The sequence below is a fragment of the Salmo trutta genome, chromosome 12 (genome assembly GCF_901001165.1).
Source record: "Salmo trutta chromosome 12, fSalTru1.1, whole genome shotgun sequence".
In the NCBI taxonomy this organism is placed as follows: Eukaryota; Metazoa; Chordata; class Actinopteri; order Salmoniformes; family Salmonidae; genus Salmo; species Salmo trutta.
The window spans coordinates 62,275,665-62,294,940 of record NC_042968.1 but is presented as its reverse complement, the minus strand read 5'-3'; the positions used below and the strand labels follow the sequence as shown (position 1 = coordinate 62,294,940).

At 43.3% G+C, this 19,276-nt stretch overlaps 1 protein-coding gene across 2 annotated transcripts in view; it reads right to left on the bottom strand.

Annotated features, from left to right (window-relative positions):
• The window catches only part of LOC115203952 (collagen type IV alpha-3-binding protein), a 37,269-nt gene extending 22,982 nt beyond the window's left edge, over positions 1-14,287 (bottom strand). For both annotated transcript variants that reach the window (XM_029769055.1, XM_029769056.1), the window contains exons 1-2: positions 13,651-14,287; positions 10,124-10,258 (exon numbers count right to left, since the gene is read on the bottom strand). In XM_029769055.1, coding sequence (XP_029624915.1) covers positions 10,124-10,258; positions 13,651-13,767 — 252 coding nt within the window. In that variant the 5' untranslated portion in view covers positions 13,768-14,287. The remainder of the gene's footprint in view (positions 1-10,123; positions 10,259-13,650) is intronic.
• Positions 14,288-19,276: the final 4,989 nt, after the last annotated feature.

Below are 19,276 nucleotides of genomic sequence, written 5' to 3'. Positions count from 1 at the left end.
GGATAGGACAGGACGGGAGAGAGCAGGATAGGACAGGACGGGAGAGAGCAGAATAGGACAGGACGGGAGAGAGCAGAATAGGACAGGACTGTCTATATACAGTGCACACACTGTATATAGACCTTTCTATTGTATTATTGACTGCAACTCGGTTGTTGTTTGTGTCGCACTGCTTTGCTTTATCTTGGCCAGGTCGCAGTTGTAAATGAGAACTTGTTCTCAACTTGCCTAGCTGGTTAAATAAAGGTGAAATAAATAAAAATAGGACGGGAGAGAGCAGGATACGACAGTGGGTCAGAGACGACGACTCGTCTCCTGTGATATCAGCCCACAGGATGACATGAGAACCAGACCGGATGAAAAGACCCATTTCCTGTTTCAACTAACACTTTCTAACACTTTCAACACCTCCCCCCATAGCCTGTCTGTCGCTCCGGTTCTCTGTTGGTCTCTGTCTCGCCCTCTTTTCTTCCATCCTACCCTCCAATCTCTCTTAGTAAACCCTTGAAAATCAACCCTGATTGCCCCTGTCCCTTCTATTCCTCCCCATCGCCCCATCTCCCTCAAACTGAAATATCACTGAATAAACCACAGATTCAGCCATTCCTTGGACAGATTTAACCCATCAAAGAGCTTCCTTCTGCAATAGCAACATAAATAGGCTGAAGGGTTTGAGGTGGGCAAAGAGAAGATGTCTGATTTTGCACAAATTGACATTTGTCAATTATCTTGACCTCTGCTTTGCCATCCTTCCTCAGAGTATCACTGCCAATGGCCTTGGCTTTATCAAATATGCAGAGAGAGTCAGAGAAGGGGGAGATGGATGTATAGAGAGAGGGGGAAGGAAAGAAAGAAAGGTAGAGCGCGAAGCGGAACAAGAGTGAGAAAGAAAAGGAAAGAGAACGAGAGAAAAAGAGAAAAAAGAGGATGTAGAAAGAGGGAGAAGATAGAACGAGAGAGAAGGAAAGAAAGAACGAGAGAGAAGGAAAGAAAGTACATGAGAGAAAAAGAATGTCAGAAAAAAGAATGAAAAAGAAAGAGAAGATAAAGTAAGAGAACGAAAGAACGTGGGAGCACGATAGAAAGAACGAGAAGATGACGAAAGAGGGAGAGAAGGAAAGAAAGAACGCGAGAGGAAGAGAATGTCAGAGAGAGAACCAAAGAACATACGAGAGAGATTGAAAGAACGAGAGAGAAGGAGAACGAGCGAGGGAACGAGAGAGAAAGAACCAGAGAGAAAGAACCAGAGAGAAAGAGAACCAATCAACAGACCCTCCCCGTTGTGTGGTCTGTCTCCAAGCCCCTGAGGGGAGCAGAGAGGAGAGTTGAAGCTAAATCTGGAGCTAATAATGGATGCTAGTGGCTTTGAGTGGCGAGGCTAAAGGCCAGGTCTACTACTTTAGGGCTCTAGGCTACTCTCCAGCCTTTTGAACGGAGGAATTGATCCTTAAATGGAAAGGGGGATACCTAGTCAGTTGGATAACTGAATTCCTTCAACTGAAATGTGTCTTCCGCATTTAACCCAACCCCTCTGAATCAGAGAGGTGCGGGGGGGCTGCCTTTAAATCGACGTCCACGGCGCCCGGGGAACAGTGGGTTAACTGCCGTGCTCATGGGCAGAATGACATTTTTACCTTGTCAGCTCGGGGATTCGATTAAGCAACCTTTCGGTTACTGGCCCAACGCTCCTACAAGCAAGGCTACCTAAAGTGTCCTGTTGTTGTTGTCTTAAGCAGGGTAAACTAACTCCTAAAACACACAAACACATTCTATTCCCCATCGTCCTGAGAAAAAAATAACAAATGGACCCTATTAATTCCTGAACCACTCAAATGAAAAAAACAAATAGGCCAAAGTCCCAAAACATCCAGCCAGTAGCTGCATATTACGGTATTATTATGCAATGTTAGTTGAATGGCTGTAATATTTACATGCCTACGATTTTCACGTTTGCTTTTCTAGGAAGGCTATGAAAAGCGAGTGAGACAACAGAAAAGGTGCTTTCCTTGAAATTCGTCCTCAATGTCTAACGGATGGAATGTGTGTGTGTGCCAGGACAGCAGGCTGAAGTGGGCTTGAGCAACTCCGGTTTTAGTTCTAACAGAAACTGGTTGACCAACACACAAACACACTCTGGCTCTGTTCAGTCGTTTGTATGCACTGGCTAAAGGTGTCAGCATGCTTCAGTTCGGCTATGCGATCAAGTGTGCTTGCCTACTCCCTTAAAAGACATACGCTTCAAAAACTTGAAAAAAAAAATAAAAAAGGCAGTAGTACGGTTTGTCTATTGTGAGACGTCGTAGCCAGTACAAACTTCCTCATAATAGTCAATGACAGATTTCAGATTTCTTGAGTTTTGACGTTTTTTTTGGGCCGAGATGTTAGTTGGACAATTTTACAAGATGTTTGGTGCAGTAAATGAAAACAAATGTGCATGAAAATGAATGACAAAGACTTTACTGAAGAATCCTTACTGTTGACCAATCACAGACAAATGGGCGTAGATTTCGGCTACCGACTTCAGCTTGAAGAAATTTCATGATACATGCAGACATCTTAAGCAGTGGCCTGACAATGAGCAGTCACGTTTTAATAGCATTCAACTGAACATCTAAGTCCCCACTGAATGAGAGAGAGGAATATAGGAGAGAGAATGGGAGTGAAAAGAGAGAGAGGGAGAGAAAAAAAAAATGACGAGCGAGAATTAGAGAATTCCCATGCTGAAGATCCACAAGGATCTGTGCTGCTTGACCACTCAACGGATATACTGGCTCAAATCTCTGATTTACCACACACACACACACACACACACACACACACACACACACACACACACACACACACACACACACACACACACACACACACACACACACCAGAGAGAGGGGATAAAAAAAAAGCTAGGCCTACACGGCTCATTGAATCGGTGCAGAGCAGCAGCGGAGACGGCAGACAGACCCATTGTCAGCCCCCTCTGAGTTTCTCCCTCTTTCCCTGGGTCGTTTCTTTCTTCTTTGTTTTCTCTGCTTCCCTCAGGGAACGGACACACACTGCACGATGCGATTTCATCTGAAGCGGAACCCTGTGACCGCTCGCTCTCACACACACACCTCAGTGTCTTTCTGTGACATGATAACATGTCTATTAACACTGACAGGGAAGTAAAGCCAAATTTCTGCATGTCCTAACCTGACTGGTGACAATCACTAAGCACTGGAGAATGACAATATATATATATTTTGCCTGCCGAACCAGCCTCAGGCAAGCAGCAGACATCTTCCACTTCAGTGAGCGTGACAGAGACACAGACACACTTTGTGTAACAGGGGAGTGTGGACCTTCTTTGGGAGTCACTCAGTGATTTCAAGGCAAGGGGAGTACGCCAGAGCCACATGCAGAGTAGCAAGGGCAGATATTATATACATAAAGGAGAGACGTATATAGAAAGGGACGTATATACAGATAGAGGGAGACTGAGCGAGAAAAACCCGGTGTATTCCAGAATAAATGGAATCAGTTCAATTGAATAGAGCTGAGAGCAGTAGATCGTATTTGATCCTGGTCACAATAACTGGGAACCCAATTGTCCTGACTGCCAACCGTCCTCCACTGCCTAGCTGGCGAGTAGGGCTGGGCCCATTTAGTTGACTGGTTAAAAACGTTATGGTCGACCGAGATTTCTTTAGTCGAGCAGTCGCAATTATTATATATATTTTTTTTAAATTCTTCCATGGTGCACAATTTTTTTCATTGCGCCCACAATGCTCGCGAGCATCCGCGTAGCCAGGCGTTAAAATAGAACTAAAGGCGTTAAAATAGAACAGGCGTTAAAATAGAACAGAATAACAAAAAAAATCCAGAAAAACGCATGTCAAAAATTTTGCATTTTAATGAGGGAAATAAGTATTTGACCCCTCTGCAAAACATGACTTAGTACTTGGTGGCAAAACCCTTGTTGGCAATCAGAGGTCAGACGTTTCTTGTAGTTGGCCACCAGGTTTGCACACATCTCAGGAGGGATTTTGTCCCACTCCTCTTTGCAGATCTTCTCCAAGTCATTAAGGTTTCGAGGCTGATGTTTGGCAACTCGAACCTTCAGCTCCCTCCACAGATTTTCTATGGGATTAAGGTCTGGAGACTGGCTAGGCCACTCCAGGTCCTTAATGTGCTTCTTCTTGAGCCACTCCTTTGTTGCCTTGGCCGTGTGTTTTGGGTCATTGTCATGCTGGAATACCCATCCACGACCCATTTTCAATGCCCTGGCTGAGGGAAGGAGGTTCTCACCCAAGATTTGACGGTACATGGCCCCGTCCATCGTCCCTTTGATGCGGTGAAGTTGTCCTGTCCCCTTAGCAGAAAAACACCCCCAAAGCATAATGTTTCCACCTCCATGTTTGACGGTGGGGATGGTGTTCTTGGGGTCATAGGCAGCATTCCTCCTCCTCCAAACACAGCGAGTTGAGTTGATGCCAAAGAGCTCCATTTTGGTCTCATCTGACCACAACACTTTCACCCAGTTGTCCTCTGAATCATTCAGATGTTCATTGGCAAACTTCAGACGGGCATGTATATGTACTTTCTTGAGCAGGGGGACCTTGCAGGCGCTGCAGGATTTCAGTCCTTCACGGCATAGTGTGTTACCAATTGTTTTCTTGGTGACTATGGTCCCAGCTGCCTTGAGATCATTGACAAGATACTCCCGTGTAGTTCTGGGCTGATTCCTCACCGTTCTCATGATCATTGCAACTCCACAAGGTGAGATCTTGCATGGAGCCCCAGGCCTACGGAGATTGACAGTTCTTTTGCGTTTCTTCCATTTGCGAATAATCGCACCAACTGCTGTCACCTTCACACCAAGCTGCTTGGCGATGGTCTTGTAGCCCATTCCAGCCATGTGTAGCTCTACAATCTTGTCCCTGACATCCTTGAAGAGCTCTTTGGTCTTGGCCATGGTGGAGAGTTTGGAATCTGATTGATTGCTTCTGTGGACAGGTGTCTTTTATCCAGGTAACAAGCTGAGATTAGGAGCACTCTCTTTAAGAGTGTGCTCCTAATCTCAGCTCGTTACCTGTATAAAAGACACCTGTATAAAAGACACCTGCCAGAAATCTTTCTGATTGAGAGGGGGTCAAATACTTATTTCCTTCATTAAAATGCAAATCAATTTATAACATTTTTGACACGCGTTTTTCTGGATTTTTTTGTTGTTATTCTGTCTCTCACTGTTCAAATAAACCTACCATTAAAATTATAGACTGATCATTTCTTTGTCAGTGGGCAAACGTACAAAATCAGCAGGGGATCAAATACTTTTTTCCCTCACTCTATACCCACGTGGGTGATTCAAAGATGAACTGAGGTCCACACTCCAGTCCAGTTGGTGGTGGTAATGCATCTTAAAGTTGGTTTCCAACCCCCATATAAAGTCCAAAAAAGAAGAAGCCTGAAGGAGGAAAGATCACTAGAAAACAAACTTGGATTGCCGTTTTATCTGTGGATTCATTGTCGGAGTAGAGGACCTTGTGCATTTCAGGTAAAATAACAACCCAATGTTTATATCCCAAGACAAATTAGCTAGCAACAGCAAGCTAGCTAAATTGCCATAAATGTTTAAACGCTTTTCAATCTGTCCCCAAATTAATATAGTTGGATCAGAGTTCGTTTTGATATTTAAACCTGCATGTCCTGATCACGTCTGGTGTGGGTGGACAAAATCAACATGCTCGCGATGGTCAGCATGTAAGATGTGATACTGAAATTATCAAATATTTTATCAATAAATTGATTTCTCCTGCATTTAAAAAAAAAATGTATTTAACAATTAACAAGGCAAGTCAGTTAAGAACAAATTCTTATTTACAATGACAGCCTACACCGGTCAAACCCGGACGACGCTGAGCCAATTGTGCGCCGCCCTATGGGACTCCCAATCACGACCAGTTGTGATACAGCCTGGATTCGAACCAAGGTGTCTGTAATGACGCCTCTAGCACTGAGATGCAGTGCCTTAGACCGCTGCGTCCATGTGTTAACTATTTAACTGTACTAGAATGCTTAAAAGGCTGCAGAAATGTTTTATTTTGGGATATCGGTATATATTTTTTGGGCAAGGAAAATAACGGATATCGGCCAAAAATGTCACAGCGGTGCATTAGTCTGAATACTTATGTAAATGCAATATTTCAGTATTACATAAAGAAAGATTAAAACAATTTAACAGCACCTGTTTGTCACATAATATGCACACAGCTCTCGCTCCTATACCCTCCTTTTTCTTGATCTCCTTATTGTTATTATTCCAATTATTATGATGATCATCATTATAATCGTTAGTGATGTCGTTATCATTAGTAGGCTTGGTATAGTATCCTTGTGTAACCATCGTGCTGTAGACCTGTTTAGTCTTAATACCATGACTTACTTAGGCCTATATTTCAATATATAGGCTACTGTATCAATCAATTATTTGTTCATGCCATCACACAGCATACGAGACCTTCATGCTTCAAAATGCAATCAAGCATTTTAGTTTTAAAATTAAATAAAAGAGAGCTTTGAATAATTATCTTAAACAATTCATAAAACAGACATTCACGAATGCAATGCAACCGTTTCTAGTCTGCTGTAATAAAGGCATTATAATTTTGTTTAACAGACTCTCATACACTTATTAATTTAGTGCCGTTTACACTGTTACAAATGGTCATAAAAAAGTATAATATTGTAATCTAACAGCAACTGTTGGGCGTATATAATACTCACGCAACACTATACCCTACTTTATCTGGATCCCCAGTAGTTTCCACAACTAAGTCAAATGTCTTTCACACATCTGACTTCCCCTTTCCCTCCTGAGCAACCAGTAAACATTCGCCCGCTTTTTGTTTCTTTTTCACGTCCTCTGCATTCATTTTGCTGTCACTTGTTACTGTGTTCGGAGTTTGGTTATAACCAATTTATTAATGTGATTATGATAGGCTATAGGTCAAGGCCCTATTGGCCACATGCATGCGATGCATACATATCACGTGAAGAGAGCAAGGGTTGAGGGAATGGTTTTCCTAAACAAATGACGGATTTTGGTAACAGAACCTTTCAGTCAGAAACAAGCAAGAAACTAAATGACTGAAATGTTGAGCTTCAGCACAAACACTTGCTGTGGTGCTTTTTCGATGCAGTAGGGAGGAGAGCGAGACAACGTGCGCCAACCTCGCAGGCACTCGCTGTCATTTTTTTAACAGTGTGACTATCGGGCTCTTGAGTCCTTTGTGCATCTTAGTTATTTAATATATCAGTATGCTTAAAGCATCAGACAAGCTCAGTGCATACATATGTAGTTGATTTTATTCAAACACATTGGGTGTGTCTGTCTATATGGGAAAAATAAGGTTAAACATTTTTTTTGTCGGGGGACAGCTCTACTGGCGAGTGTCTCTCTCTCACACACACAAACATTTTACATTCTAATCATATTGTGTCTGAGCCAGGGGGAATATTATGTTTTGTTTGTTTCCATTGTTGATTTCTTATAATCAAATGGAAGCTTCCGTTATGGAAAGTTTGCTCCCCAGGTCTGGAACATAGACTAATTTACACACACAGTGGAAGTTAATATTTACAGTGGTAGAGAATGGATGAAGCTGAATAAATACAGACTGAATAGATTGACCACTCTGACCAGCCTGGGAACAGTCACTCATTCATCATGCTGTGTGTATGTGTGTGTGTGTGTGTGTGTGTGTGTGTGTTGGTGGGATATGATAATGTGCTTGGCAAACCACTGAGCTGCCAGTTACAGGACAGTGACGGTTCACAGGGTTCAAAGCCCTGAGGAATCAGTCTTCAACATTCATCAGTTACCATGACAACCTGACCTTTGAACCCATCCTTTTTTTCTCATTCATGTCATCATCCTGCTATGGTCAGTGGATGACATGACTGGATTGGTAAAAGCTATGATAGCTTTCCCCCTTGCCTTGCTCAAATAGTGTTAGGGCTAGATCTGCGTTAGACGACAGAATGGTTGTTTTGGCGGTGTCGGAGGTGGAACTGCGTTAGAGCTGTCAAATCCACAAGTGGCTCCCGGTGTTATACCTAAAGTAGACATTGCCATTGGCTGCACGGGGTTGCATTAAGAGAAATCCCATTTCCCCTCGTTTACAAGTCCGAACACTGGAATGTGATCTACACCTCAATTAGGCTGATAGAAAATCCTCATTATTTCGTTGAACGATTTTCAATTTTCGCATCATTATTTCTATAGGCCTATAGTCGTCACTTTCTCGTTTTTAACTTCTGAGGCGAGTGGGACGGGTGTAGCTTCGTGACAATCAGCTGCTCATCAATTTGACAGCTCCAACGCAGTTAAACCTCCGACACTACCAAAACATCAGCTATGCTTGTGTCGGCTATCACCGGTTAACGCTCGATCTGATTGAATCTAGGCCTTAGATCAGTGATTACTTCAAGGAAGGGAGGAAAGACGCATTGTGAAAGGATCTGAGTAGGTCTGAGTAGGGCTTAAGTTTATCCCAGCTCAGAGTGTTGTGTTGAAACCAGCAGTCACCTGACGAGCTACTTACCCTCCAGCACTAAGTTGCAATCAGGAGTTTTGTGTTGTTTTTGTTTTTAAATGAAAACAGTTTCTTCTGCTCAGTCATACACTCAGCTATAGCTCTGGGCCCAGTTCCCCAAAGGCATCTTAAGTTGAAGTTAATCTTTAGAACCATATGATTCTAATGATGAACTTGAGCCATAAGATGCTTTTGGTAGCTAGTTTTTCCTCAGTTGATTAAGAGGGCAAATTCAGGATCCAATGCACATCTCAGAGTCCATGTAAAATGTACTGTGGTTGTCAATAGCTGATCCCTCGCTAGCTCGTTATGCTGCCCATAAAATACCACGTCCAGATCATTCACATACCCACTAATTCAACTGGAGTCAGAAATCAACAAGAGCTCAGAAGTATGTGCTGAATTGTGATCTTGGCACAGCGCCAGACATGTCAGGTCATTCTCTGACCCAAACGCACTTCCACACGCCGCGCTGTGTGTGTTGACTTGGCAGGCAGCTTGAGTCAGGAGATACCACTGTGCACCTAATCTTTGCTCGGCTGGCTCCATCCATCCATCTCTACACCTTGGAACATTGCCATTTGTGCTAGCCAGGTCCAGATCTGTTGACCAATGTCCCAAAGCCAGACCGTTCCTCAGAATTTTGTTGTCATGCCGTAAAACGGCAGAATTTGTCTTGTAGGTTTGAGCTCGGACGTCTACTCACAAGGAGGACAGCCTTGCTGACATACAGGGACCCTCTACAGCTGTTCTCTATTGCTCTCTTCGTAACAGTGTATATCAGAAACCATGAATAGTAACGTGGTACAGTATTACCTATTATATGTACTCAGGGACAAAAGCCTTGTTGAGGCAGAGGGAACCTCTACAGCCGAACTGTCTCTCTGTCATCGGACAGTTCTTTACTTCGTCTTCAGCATTTATAAAGTAGTATAGTAACATACTAAAGTATATAGCAGTGTTTCCCAAACTTTTCCACTCAGGCCCCCCTCCATCATTGGGGAACATCCCGCCAGCCAACAAAGCTAATTTCCTGCAATTTTACACATTTTGGAATTTCTTGTGTGTGTTCATGTGATATCAGTGACTCAAACATTACAACAAAAGCAATGGGCTAATAAAACCTAGCTTAATTAAAAACATTAGCTGACATGGGCTAATTGATCTGGACATTTATGACAAGTTATAAATAGCTCTCTAAGTTCTGCAATGACTGACATGACAAGAGAAAAGCTACTGATGCACTACCATTCCCCCCGCCACAGTACGACCATTTTATTAGTATATGCTAAATATTTCGCTGTGCGACCTGGAATTTTTAATTTAGGCGCACCCAATTATTACCTCAAATATTTTTTATTGTGCTCCTAAATTTATTTATGCGCGCCTACATTTTTCAACTTAGACGCACACGTGCGCCTTGTAGTAAAAAAAAAATAAATAAATTTCCTTTTTCCCCCCTTCTTTTTTTAAGGTCAGCGTAGAACCCTGCTAGGGGGCCCGCCTCAGTTTGGGAACCACTGGTCTATAGAACAGGGTAGCATACTCACAGTGATGACAGCCTTGCTGAGACACAGGGACCCTCTGCAGCCAAACTCTCTCTCGTCCTGAGACTTGTAGTAGCTCAGAGTGTTGTTCTTCAGGACCACCCAGCGATCCTGCCAGCCGTGGATGTAGTTAGTCCACTGAAGGGAGAGGAGAACGTAAAATAAAAAAAAAAGTTACCTCACTATGAGGGAGGAATTTACAAAGTGATAATGTTATGAGGATGCGCACGACCGTCTGGGACACATTAGTTGGCTACAACAGAAACACTGACAATTCAAGCAATCTGAGAAACCCCCCCCCCACTAAATGAGACATTTGAATTGGATGAAAACAACCATTTCAAATCACACAACGGGTAGGTGATAAAACACTAGGAAGGGAGAGTCGTGATTAGGATAGCCAGTGGGGGACACAAACCGTAAACTTACTGTGCTTTGAGCTCTCTGGCTAAGTCTATAACATCTACATTCATATCCGATTCTTGACGAAATGCTTTTGATGCAATCTTCTACTGTGGCAACAATCTGAGGTAACAATCTGTGGCAAGCACTCACACACACACTCTCTTTCTCTCTCTCTCTCTCACACACACACACACACACACACACACACACGGCTGTATAAAAACAAGAGAATATAAGGAATGTAATGTTCATCCATCTAAAACTCATGTATCATGTGTAAGGGGCTCACTATGACCGTGCAGGTGAGTTTAGCATGACGACGTGCAATAATCTCCCAAGCCATAGAAATAGAATGAATAGAACGGGCGTCCCCATTCAAGTCAATGACGGCATAAAGGGAAGACTGGAGGCCATTGTTATGTGCGCCCATACTAGGCTAGGTCTAAAATATACAGGTTAAGACAACGTAATAATTCCATGCAGCAGCATTAGAAAATAAAACACATTTATTGGACCTTTATTGATAACTACTAGCAACGCTGCTAACTAGCAACGCTGGTCCCATTTTTGCAGAGTTATGGTATATTAGAATCCCATTGTCATCTTTCAACTAGCCCATAGGAGCAAAGCAGGAAGTAAAAGCAGAAAGTACACCCATCAATCTGTGCTGTAATTTGTTGAATCATCTCAAATTACATAAAATGCACTATACAAAAACACAATTTCAAAGATTTTACAGTTCATAAGGAAATCAGTCAATTGAAATAAATTCATTAGGCCCTAATCTATAGATTTCAGATGACTGGGAATACAGATATGCATCTGTTAGTCATATATACCTTTAAAAAAAAGTTAGGGGTGTGGATCAGAAAACCAGTCAGTATCTAGTGTGACCACCATTTGCCTCATGCTGCAGGACACATCTCCTTCGCATAGAGTTGATCAGACTTGATTGTGGCCTGTGGGATGTTGTCCCACTCCTCTTCAATGGCTATTGGATATTGGCGGGAACTGGAACTCGCTGTCGTACACGTCAACCCAGAGCATCCCAAACATGCTCCATGGGTGACATGTCTGGTGAGTATGCAGGCCATGGAAGAACCGTGGCGATTTTCATCTTCCAGGAATTGTGTACAGATCCTTGCGACATGGGCCATGCATTATCATGCTGAAACATGAGGTGATGGCAGCGGATTAATGGCACAACAATGGGCCTCAGGATCTCGTCACGGTATCTCTGTGCATTCAAATTGCCATCAATAAAATGCAATTGTTTTCCTTGTCCGTAGCTTATGCCTGCCTGCCCATACCATAACCCCAGCATGGGGCACTCTGTTCACAATGTTGACATCAGCAAACCGCTCGCCCACACGACGCCAGACACACTGTCTGACATCTGACTGGTACAGTTGAAACTGGGATTCATCGGTGAAGAGCACACTTCTCCAGCGGCCAACGAGGGTGAGCATTTACCCGCTGAAGTCGGTTACGACGCCGAACTCCAGTCAGGTCAAGACCCTGGTGACGACGAGAACCAGATGAACTTCCCTGAGATGGTTTCTGACAGTTTGTGCAGTAATTCTTTGTTTGTGCAAACCCACAGTTTCATCAGCTGTCTGGGTGGCTGGTCTCAGACCATCCCGCAGGTGAAGAAGCTGGATGTGGAGGTCTTGGGCTGGCGTCGTTACACGTGGTCTGCGGTAGTGAGGCCGGTTGGACGTACTGCCAAATTCTTAAAAACGACGTTGGATGCGGCTTATGGTTGAGAAATTAACATTCAATTCTCTGGCAACAGATCCGGTGGACATTCCTGCAGTCAGCATACCAATTGTACACTCCCTGAAAACATGAGACATCTTGTGGAATTGTGTTGTGTGACAAGACTGTACATTTTAGAGTGGCCTTTTATTGTCCCCAGCACAAGGTGCACCTGTGTAATGATCATGCCATTAAATCAGCTTATTGACATACCACACCTGTCAGGTGAATGGATTATCTTGGCAAGGTATATCCACTAACAGGGATATAAACAAATGTGTGCAAAACATTTCAGAGAAATAAGCTTTTGTGCTTATGGAACATTTCTGGGATCTTTTATTTCAACTCATGAAACATGGGACCAACACTTTACATGCCGCGTTTATATTTTGGTTCAGTATACATTCCATTGCATGAGCCACATTAGTTAGCATAATTTGAATTAACATTCTACATTACCATGGAAATACCAGGCAGCCATTGCAAGTGTACCCATGAGTTTACCAGTCAAATTGTCAGGGTTAGAGATTCCAACTCCGTTTTATTAATTACATTTTTATGCTCTCAACATGCTTGGGTTAGCAGGTCAGGCATACAATGTCTTTAGAATGACAACCCCACACACCTTTCAATTAGATTAGCCCATCTATAAATAGCCCAAACAACTACCTCTTCCCCTACTGTATTTATTTATTTTGCTCCTTTGCACCCCCGTATTTCTACTTTGCACACTCATCTACTGTCAAATCTACCATTCCAGTGTTTTAATTGCTATATTGTATCTCCCCCTACTGTATTTATTTATTTTGCTCCTTTGCAGCCCGTATTTCTACTTTGCACACTCATCTACTGTCAAATCAACCATTCCAGTGTTTTAATTGCTATATTGTATTTACTTCACCACCATGCCCTATTTATTGCCTTCACCTCAGTTGCTCACATTGTATATAGACTTATTGTTCTACTGTATTATTGACTGTATGTTTGTTTTACTCCATGTGTAACTCTGTGTTGTTGTATGTTGTCGAACTGCTTTGCTTTATCTTGGCCAGGTCGCAGTTGTAAATGAGAACTTGTTCTCAACTTGCCTACCTGGTTAAATAAAGGTGAAATAAAATAAAATCAATCAGGCAATAACTGATTCTATAAGGCTTAGTTAGCTATTGAAAATATTTCATGTAACATCTTTCAGCGGTTACATTTGCCCACAGTTGGCTCTACGTGAGCCGAGGGGGAAACCAACACTGTTTCGTTGAACGAGCCCACATCCGTACAGGCGAAGTACCCTCAAATCATCAACCTGTATAATTTTTGTATCTTATGAAGAGGGGGAGTGAGCCTAAAACCAGCTTAGACGTTAAAGTTACCTTGCTGATGATTCCACCGAGCTCGGCGATACCAACAACTGGCTGCCCGACTCCCGATTCCGACGTCTCCACATCTTCATCGGAACCCGAAGAATTCCAGCTCTGGTTATCCGACATTGTTGTTGTTTAACTAGCTATCTTGCTAACAAGCTAACGTTATCTGACTGCCAATGGAATAAATACAGATATCAAAAAATGAAAGTCAAATAATGACAGCGCAATATCATCCGCGTGACACCTCGGTGTTAGGAAAGACACATATAGCTAGAAAAATGTCCTAGATAATTATTTCACCGCTAGTGTTCGTCCAAATTGGCTCTTCACCTGGCAGGCTCAGTGACAGTATTTCTCACCAGACTGTAACGTCAGATTAGCTAAGGTGTTGCACAGGACTGGAGCCAGCAATGACTCGCACCCGCCCCTTTATGTTACTTCTAGCGGCAAACGGTCCAGTTTGAAATACTCAAAACACGAGTAGCTCGTTTTAATAAAGAATGTCGCTCTTCGAACTGATTTGGTAATGTAATCCCTACTTTACTACGACAAAACCCGCTCTATACCAGTAGATATGTATTTATATTGCGGCTGACAGCTCTACCAAACACCATGTACACGCCTGTAGAATTCGAGTGGAGAGCGTGTTAGGGCTTGTGTGGAAGGGGCGCTGGCTGCTGGGGTGACGTCACTTAAACTATTCCCGAAAAATAAAGCAAGTACCTCCTTCGTGTACTACATACAGTCATTTATTTGTATACTACATAGTTTATTTTTATTTTTCACCTTTATTTAACCAGGTAGGCCAGTTGAGAACAAGTTCTCATTTACAACTGCGACCTGGCCAAGATAAAGCAAAGCAGTGCGACAAAAAAACAATAACGCAGAGTTACACATGGGCTTAACAAAAGTACAGTCAATAACACTATAGAAAAATCTATATGCAGTGTGTGCAAATGGAGTAAGGAGGTAAGGCAATAAATAGGTCATAGTAGCGAAGTAATTACAATTTAGCAAATTAACACTGGAGTGATAGAAGTGCAGATGATGTGCAAGTAGAAATACTGGTGTGCAAAAAAGCAACAAAGTAAATAAAAACAATATGGAGATGAGGTAGGTAGTTGGAAGGACTATTTACAAATCAAATCACATTTTATTTGTTACATACACATGGTTAGCAGATGTTAATGCGGGTGTAGCGAAATGCTTGTGCTTCTAGTTCCGACCATGCAGTAATATCTAACAAGTAATGTAACCTAACAATTTCACAACTACTACCTTATACACACAAGTGTAAAGGAATGAATAAGAATATGTGCATAAAAATATATGAATGAGTGATGGTCGAACGGCATAGGCAAGATGCAGTAGATGGTATAGAGTACAGTATATACAGTATCTCACAAAAGTGAGTATACCCCTCACATTTTTGTAAATATTTGAGTATATCTTTTCATGTGACAACACTGAAGAAATGACACTTTGCTACAATGTAAAGTAGTGAGTGTGCAGCTTGTATAACAGTGTAAATTTGCTGTCCCCTCAAAATAACTCACACAGCCATTAATGTCTAAACCGCTGGCAACAAAAGTGAGTACACCCCTAAGTGAAAATATCCAAATTGGGCCCAAAGTGTCAATATTTTGTGTGGCCACCATCATTTTCCAGCACTGCCTTAACCCTCTTGGGCATGGAGTTCACCAGAGCTTCACAGGTTGCCACTGGAGTCCTCTTCCACTCCTCCATGATGACATCACGGAGCTGGTGGATGTTAGAGACCTTGCACTCCTCCACCTTCCGTTTGAGGATGCCCCACAGATGCTGAATAGGGTTTAGGTCTGGAGACATGCTTGGCCAGTCCATCACCTTTACCCTCAGCTTCTTTAGCAAGGCAGTGGTCGTCTTGGAGGCGTGTTTGGGGTCGTTATCATGTTGGAATACTGCCCTGCGGCCCAGTCTCCGAAGGGAGGGGATCATGCTCTGCTTCAGTATGTCACAGTACATGTTGGCATTCATGGTTCCCTCAATGAACTGTAGCTCCCCAGTGCCGGCAGCACTCATGCAGCCCCAGACCATGACACTCCCACCACGCTTGACTGTAGGCAAGACACACTTGTCTTTGTACTCCTCACCTGGTTGCCGCCACACACGCTTGACACCATCTGAACCAAATAAGTGTATCTTGGTCTCATCAGACCACAGGACATGGTTCCAGTAATCCATGTCCTTAGTCTGCTTGTCTTCAGCAAACTGTTTATGGGCTTTCTTGTGCATCATCTTTAGAAGAGGCTTCCTTCTGGGACAACAGCCATGCAGACCAATTTGATGCAGATGCGGCGTATGGTCTGAGCACTGACAGGCTGACCCCCCACCCCTTCAACCTCTGCAGCAATGCTGGCAGCACTCATACGTCTATTTCCCAAAGACAACCTCTGGATATGATGCTGAGCACGTGCACTCAACTTCTTTGGTTGACCATGGCGAGGCCTGTTCTAAGTCGAACCTGTCTTGTTAAACTGCTGTATGGTCTTGGCCACCGTGCTGCAGCTCAGTTTCAGGGTCTTGGCAATCTTCTTATAGCTCAGGCCATCTTTATGTAGAGCAACAATTATTTTTTTCAGATCATCAGAGAGTTCTTTGCCATGAGGTGCCATGTTGAACTTCCAGTGACCAGTCAGTATGAGGGAGTGTGAGAGCGATGACACCAAATTTAACACACCTGCTCCCCATTCACACCTGAGACCTTGTAACACTAACGAATCACGTGACACAGGGGAGGGAAAATGGCTAATTGGGCCCAATTTGGACATTTTCACTTAGGGGTGTACTCACCTTTGTTGCCAGGGGTTTAGACATTAATGCCTGTGTGTTGAGTTATTTTGAGGGGGACAGCAAATGTACACTGTTATACAAGCTCTACACTCACTACTTTACATTGTAGCAAAGTGTCATTTCTTCAGTGTTGTCACATGAAAAGATATACTCAAATATTTACAAAAATGTGACGGGTGTACTCACTTTTGTGAGATACTGTACATATGAGATGAGTAATGTAGGGTATGTAAACATTATATAAAGTGGCATTGTTTAAAGTGGCTAGTGATACATTTATTACATCAATTTTTCCATTATTAAAGTGGCTAGAGTTGAGTCAGTATGTTGGCAGCAGCCACTCAATGGGCTATGTACAGCTGCAGCAATCAATAGATATGGCCTAAATAGCATGGCACATCATGTCAATGACTGCGTAGCAGTCAGACGTCTTTGTCTTTGTCCTGTTGTGTCCCTTGTATATATCTTTTTACATGTTTTTCTTCGCATATCTTTTAAAAATATTTTCCTAAACCTCAACTTCTAAATACTCTCCTGCAACCCGCCTCACCCAATGTGGTGTGGATCTGTTTTTTTTTCTAAAGTATTTCTATTTACTTTGGATCTGGAATCCCTCAACTGAAGCTAGCCAGCTAACTACCTACCAGCTATCAGTCAGCAAATCATTGCTAGCGGTCATCAGCTAACCTTTAGCTCGGAAAGCTCTCGCCAGTTCGAACATCGAGACTCAAACCAGAGCATAACGGACCTATTATTATTATTTATTTTTTTCCCCCATATCCCCGGATTCCTACCACAAACTCTGAACATTTTCATCTGGATCTTCGCAACTAGCTAACTGCAATCCCGGGTGACTACTCCTGGCTAGCGTTTCCATCCCAGAGCAAGCACCAATTAGCCTGAAGCTAGCCCGGCCAGGGCTCCAGTGCTACCACTGAAGCCCACTCCTGGGCTACAATATCCGGACCCCTTCTACTGCCGGTTCGGGGAACGGAACCCCGCCGATCCTCTACGACTGGAATACCGACATAATCTGCCCGAGGATTCAAACAGGCCCCACAGGCGCGACGTCCGCTGAAGGCCCATTCTGCTAACCGCGGCCTACTAGATACCCACAGCTACTTGGAACCCTACTAATTCCATGACTGGTCTATCGACGTCACCGCACGAAGAGGAAAAAACAGACTTACCCCCATCGTGAAGTCCCTCAAAGGCTAACTTGCTAGCCCCGGTCTGCCCATATGTTCACTTGGCTACGCATGCCTCTCTCTAAAATCAATATGCCTCGTCCATTACTGTCCTGGTTAGTGATTACTGTCTTATTTCACTGTAGAGCCTCTAGCCCTGCTCAATATGCCTTAACCAACCATGTTGTTCCATCTCCTACATATGCGATGACATCACCTGGTTTAAACGTCTCTAGAAACTATATCTCTCTCATCATTACTCAATGCCTAGGTTTACCTCCAATGTACTCGCATCCTTTCCTTACCTTTGTCTGTACACTATGCCTTGAATCTATGCTATTGTGCCCAGAAACCTGCTCCTTTTACTCTCTGTTCCGAACGTGCTAGACGGCCAGTTCGTATAGCCTTTAGCCGTACCCTTATCCTACTTCTCCTCTGTTCCTCTGGTGATGTGGAGGTTAATCCAGGTCCTGCAGTGCCTAGCTCCACTCCCACTCCCCAGGTGCTCTCATTTGTTGACTTCTGTAACCATAAAAGAGTTGGTTTCATGCATGTTAACATTAGAAGCCTACTCCCTAAGTTTGTTTTACTCACTGCTTTAGCACACTCTGCCAACCCGGATGTCTTAGCCGTGTCTGAATCCTGGCTTAGGAAAACCACCAAAAACCCTGAAATCTCCATCGCGGTGTTGCAAAGATAGCCTGCAGAATTCTGTATTACTATCCAAGTCTTTACCCAAACAATTCGAGCTTCTACTTCTAAAACTTCACCTTTCCAGAAACAAGTCTCTTACTGTTGCCGCTTGCTATAGACCTCCCTCTGCCCCCAGCTGTGCCCTCGATACCATATGTGAATTGATTGCCCCCCATCTATCTTCTGAGCTCGTGCTACTAGGTGACCTAAACTGGGACATGCTTAACACCCCGGCCTTCCTACAATCTAAGCTTGATGCCCTCAATTTCACACAATTTATCAATGAACATACCAGGTACAACCCCAAATCCGTAAACACGGGCACCCTCATTGATGTCCTCCTAACTAACTCGCCCTCCAAATACACCTCTGCTGTTTTCAATCAAAATCTCAGCGATCACTGCCTCATTGCCTACATCCGTAATGGGTCTGCGACCAAACGACCACCCCTCATCACTGTCAAACACTCCCTAAAACACTTCTGCGAGCAGGCCTTTCTAATCGACCTGGCCGGGGTATCCTGGAATGACATTGACCTCATCCCGTCAGTAGATGATTCCTGGCTATTCTTTAAAAGTGCCTTCCTCACCATCTTAAATAAGCATGCCCCACTCAAAAAATGTAGAACTAGGAATAGATATAGTCCTTGGTTCACTCCAGACCTGTCTGCCTTTGACCAGCACAAAAACATCCTGTGGCGTTCTGCATTAGCATCGAATAGCCCCCGTGATATGCAACTTTTCAGGGAAGTTAGGAACCAATATACACAGGCAGTTAGAAAAGCTAAGGCTAGCTATTTCAAACAGAAATTTGCATCCTGTAGTACTAACTCAAAAAAGTTCTGGGACACTGTAAAGTCCATGGAGAATAAGAGCACCTCCTCCCAGCTGCCCACTGCTCTGAGGCTAGGAAACACTGTT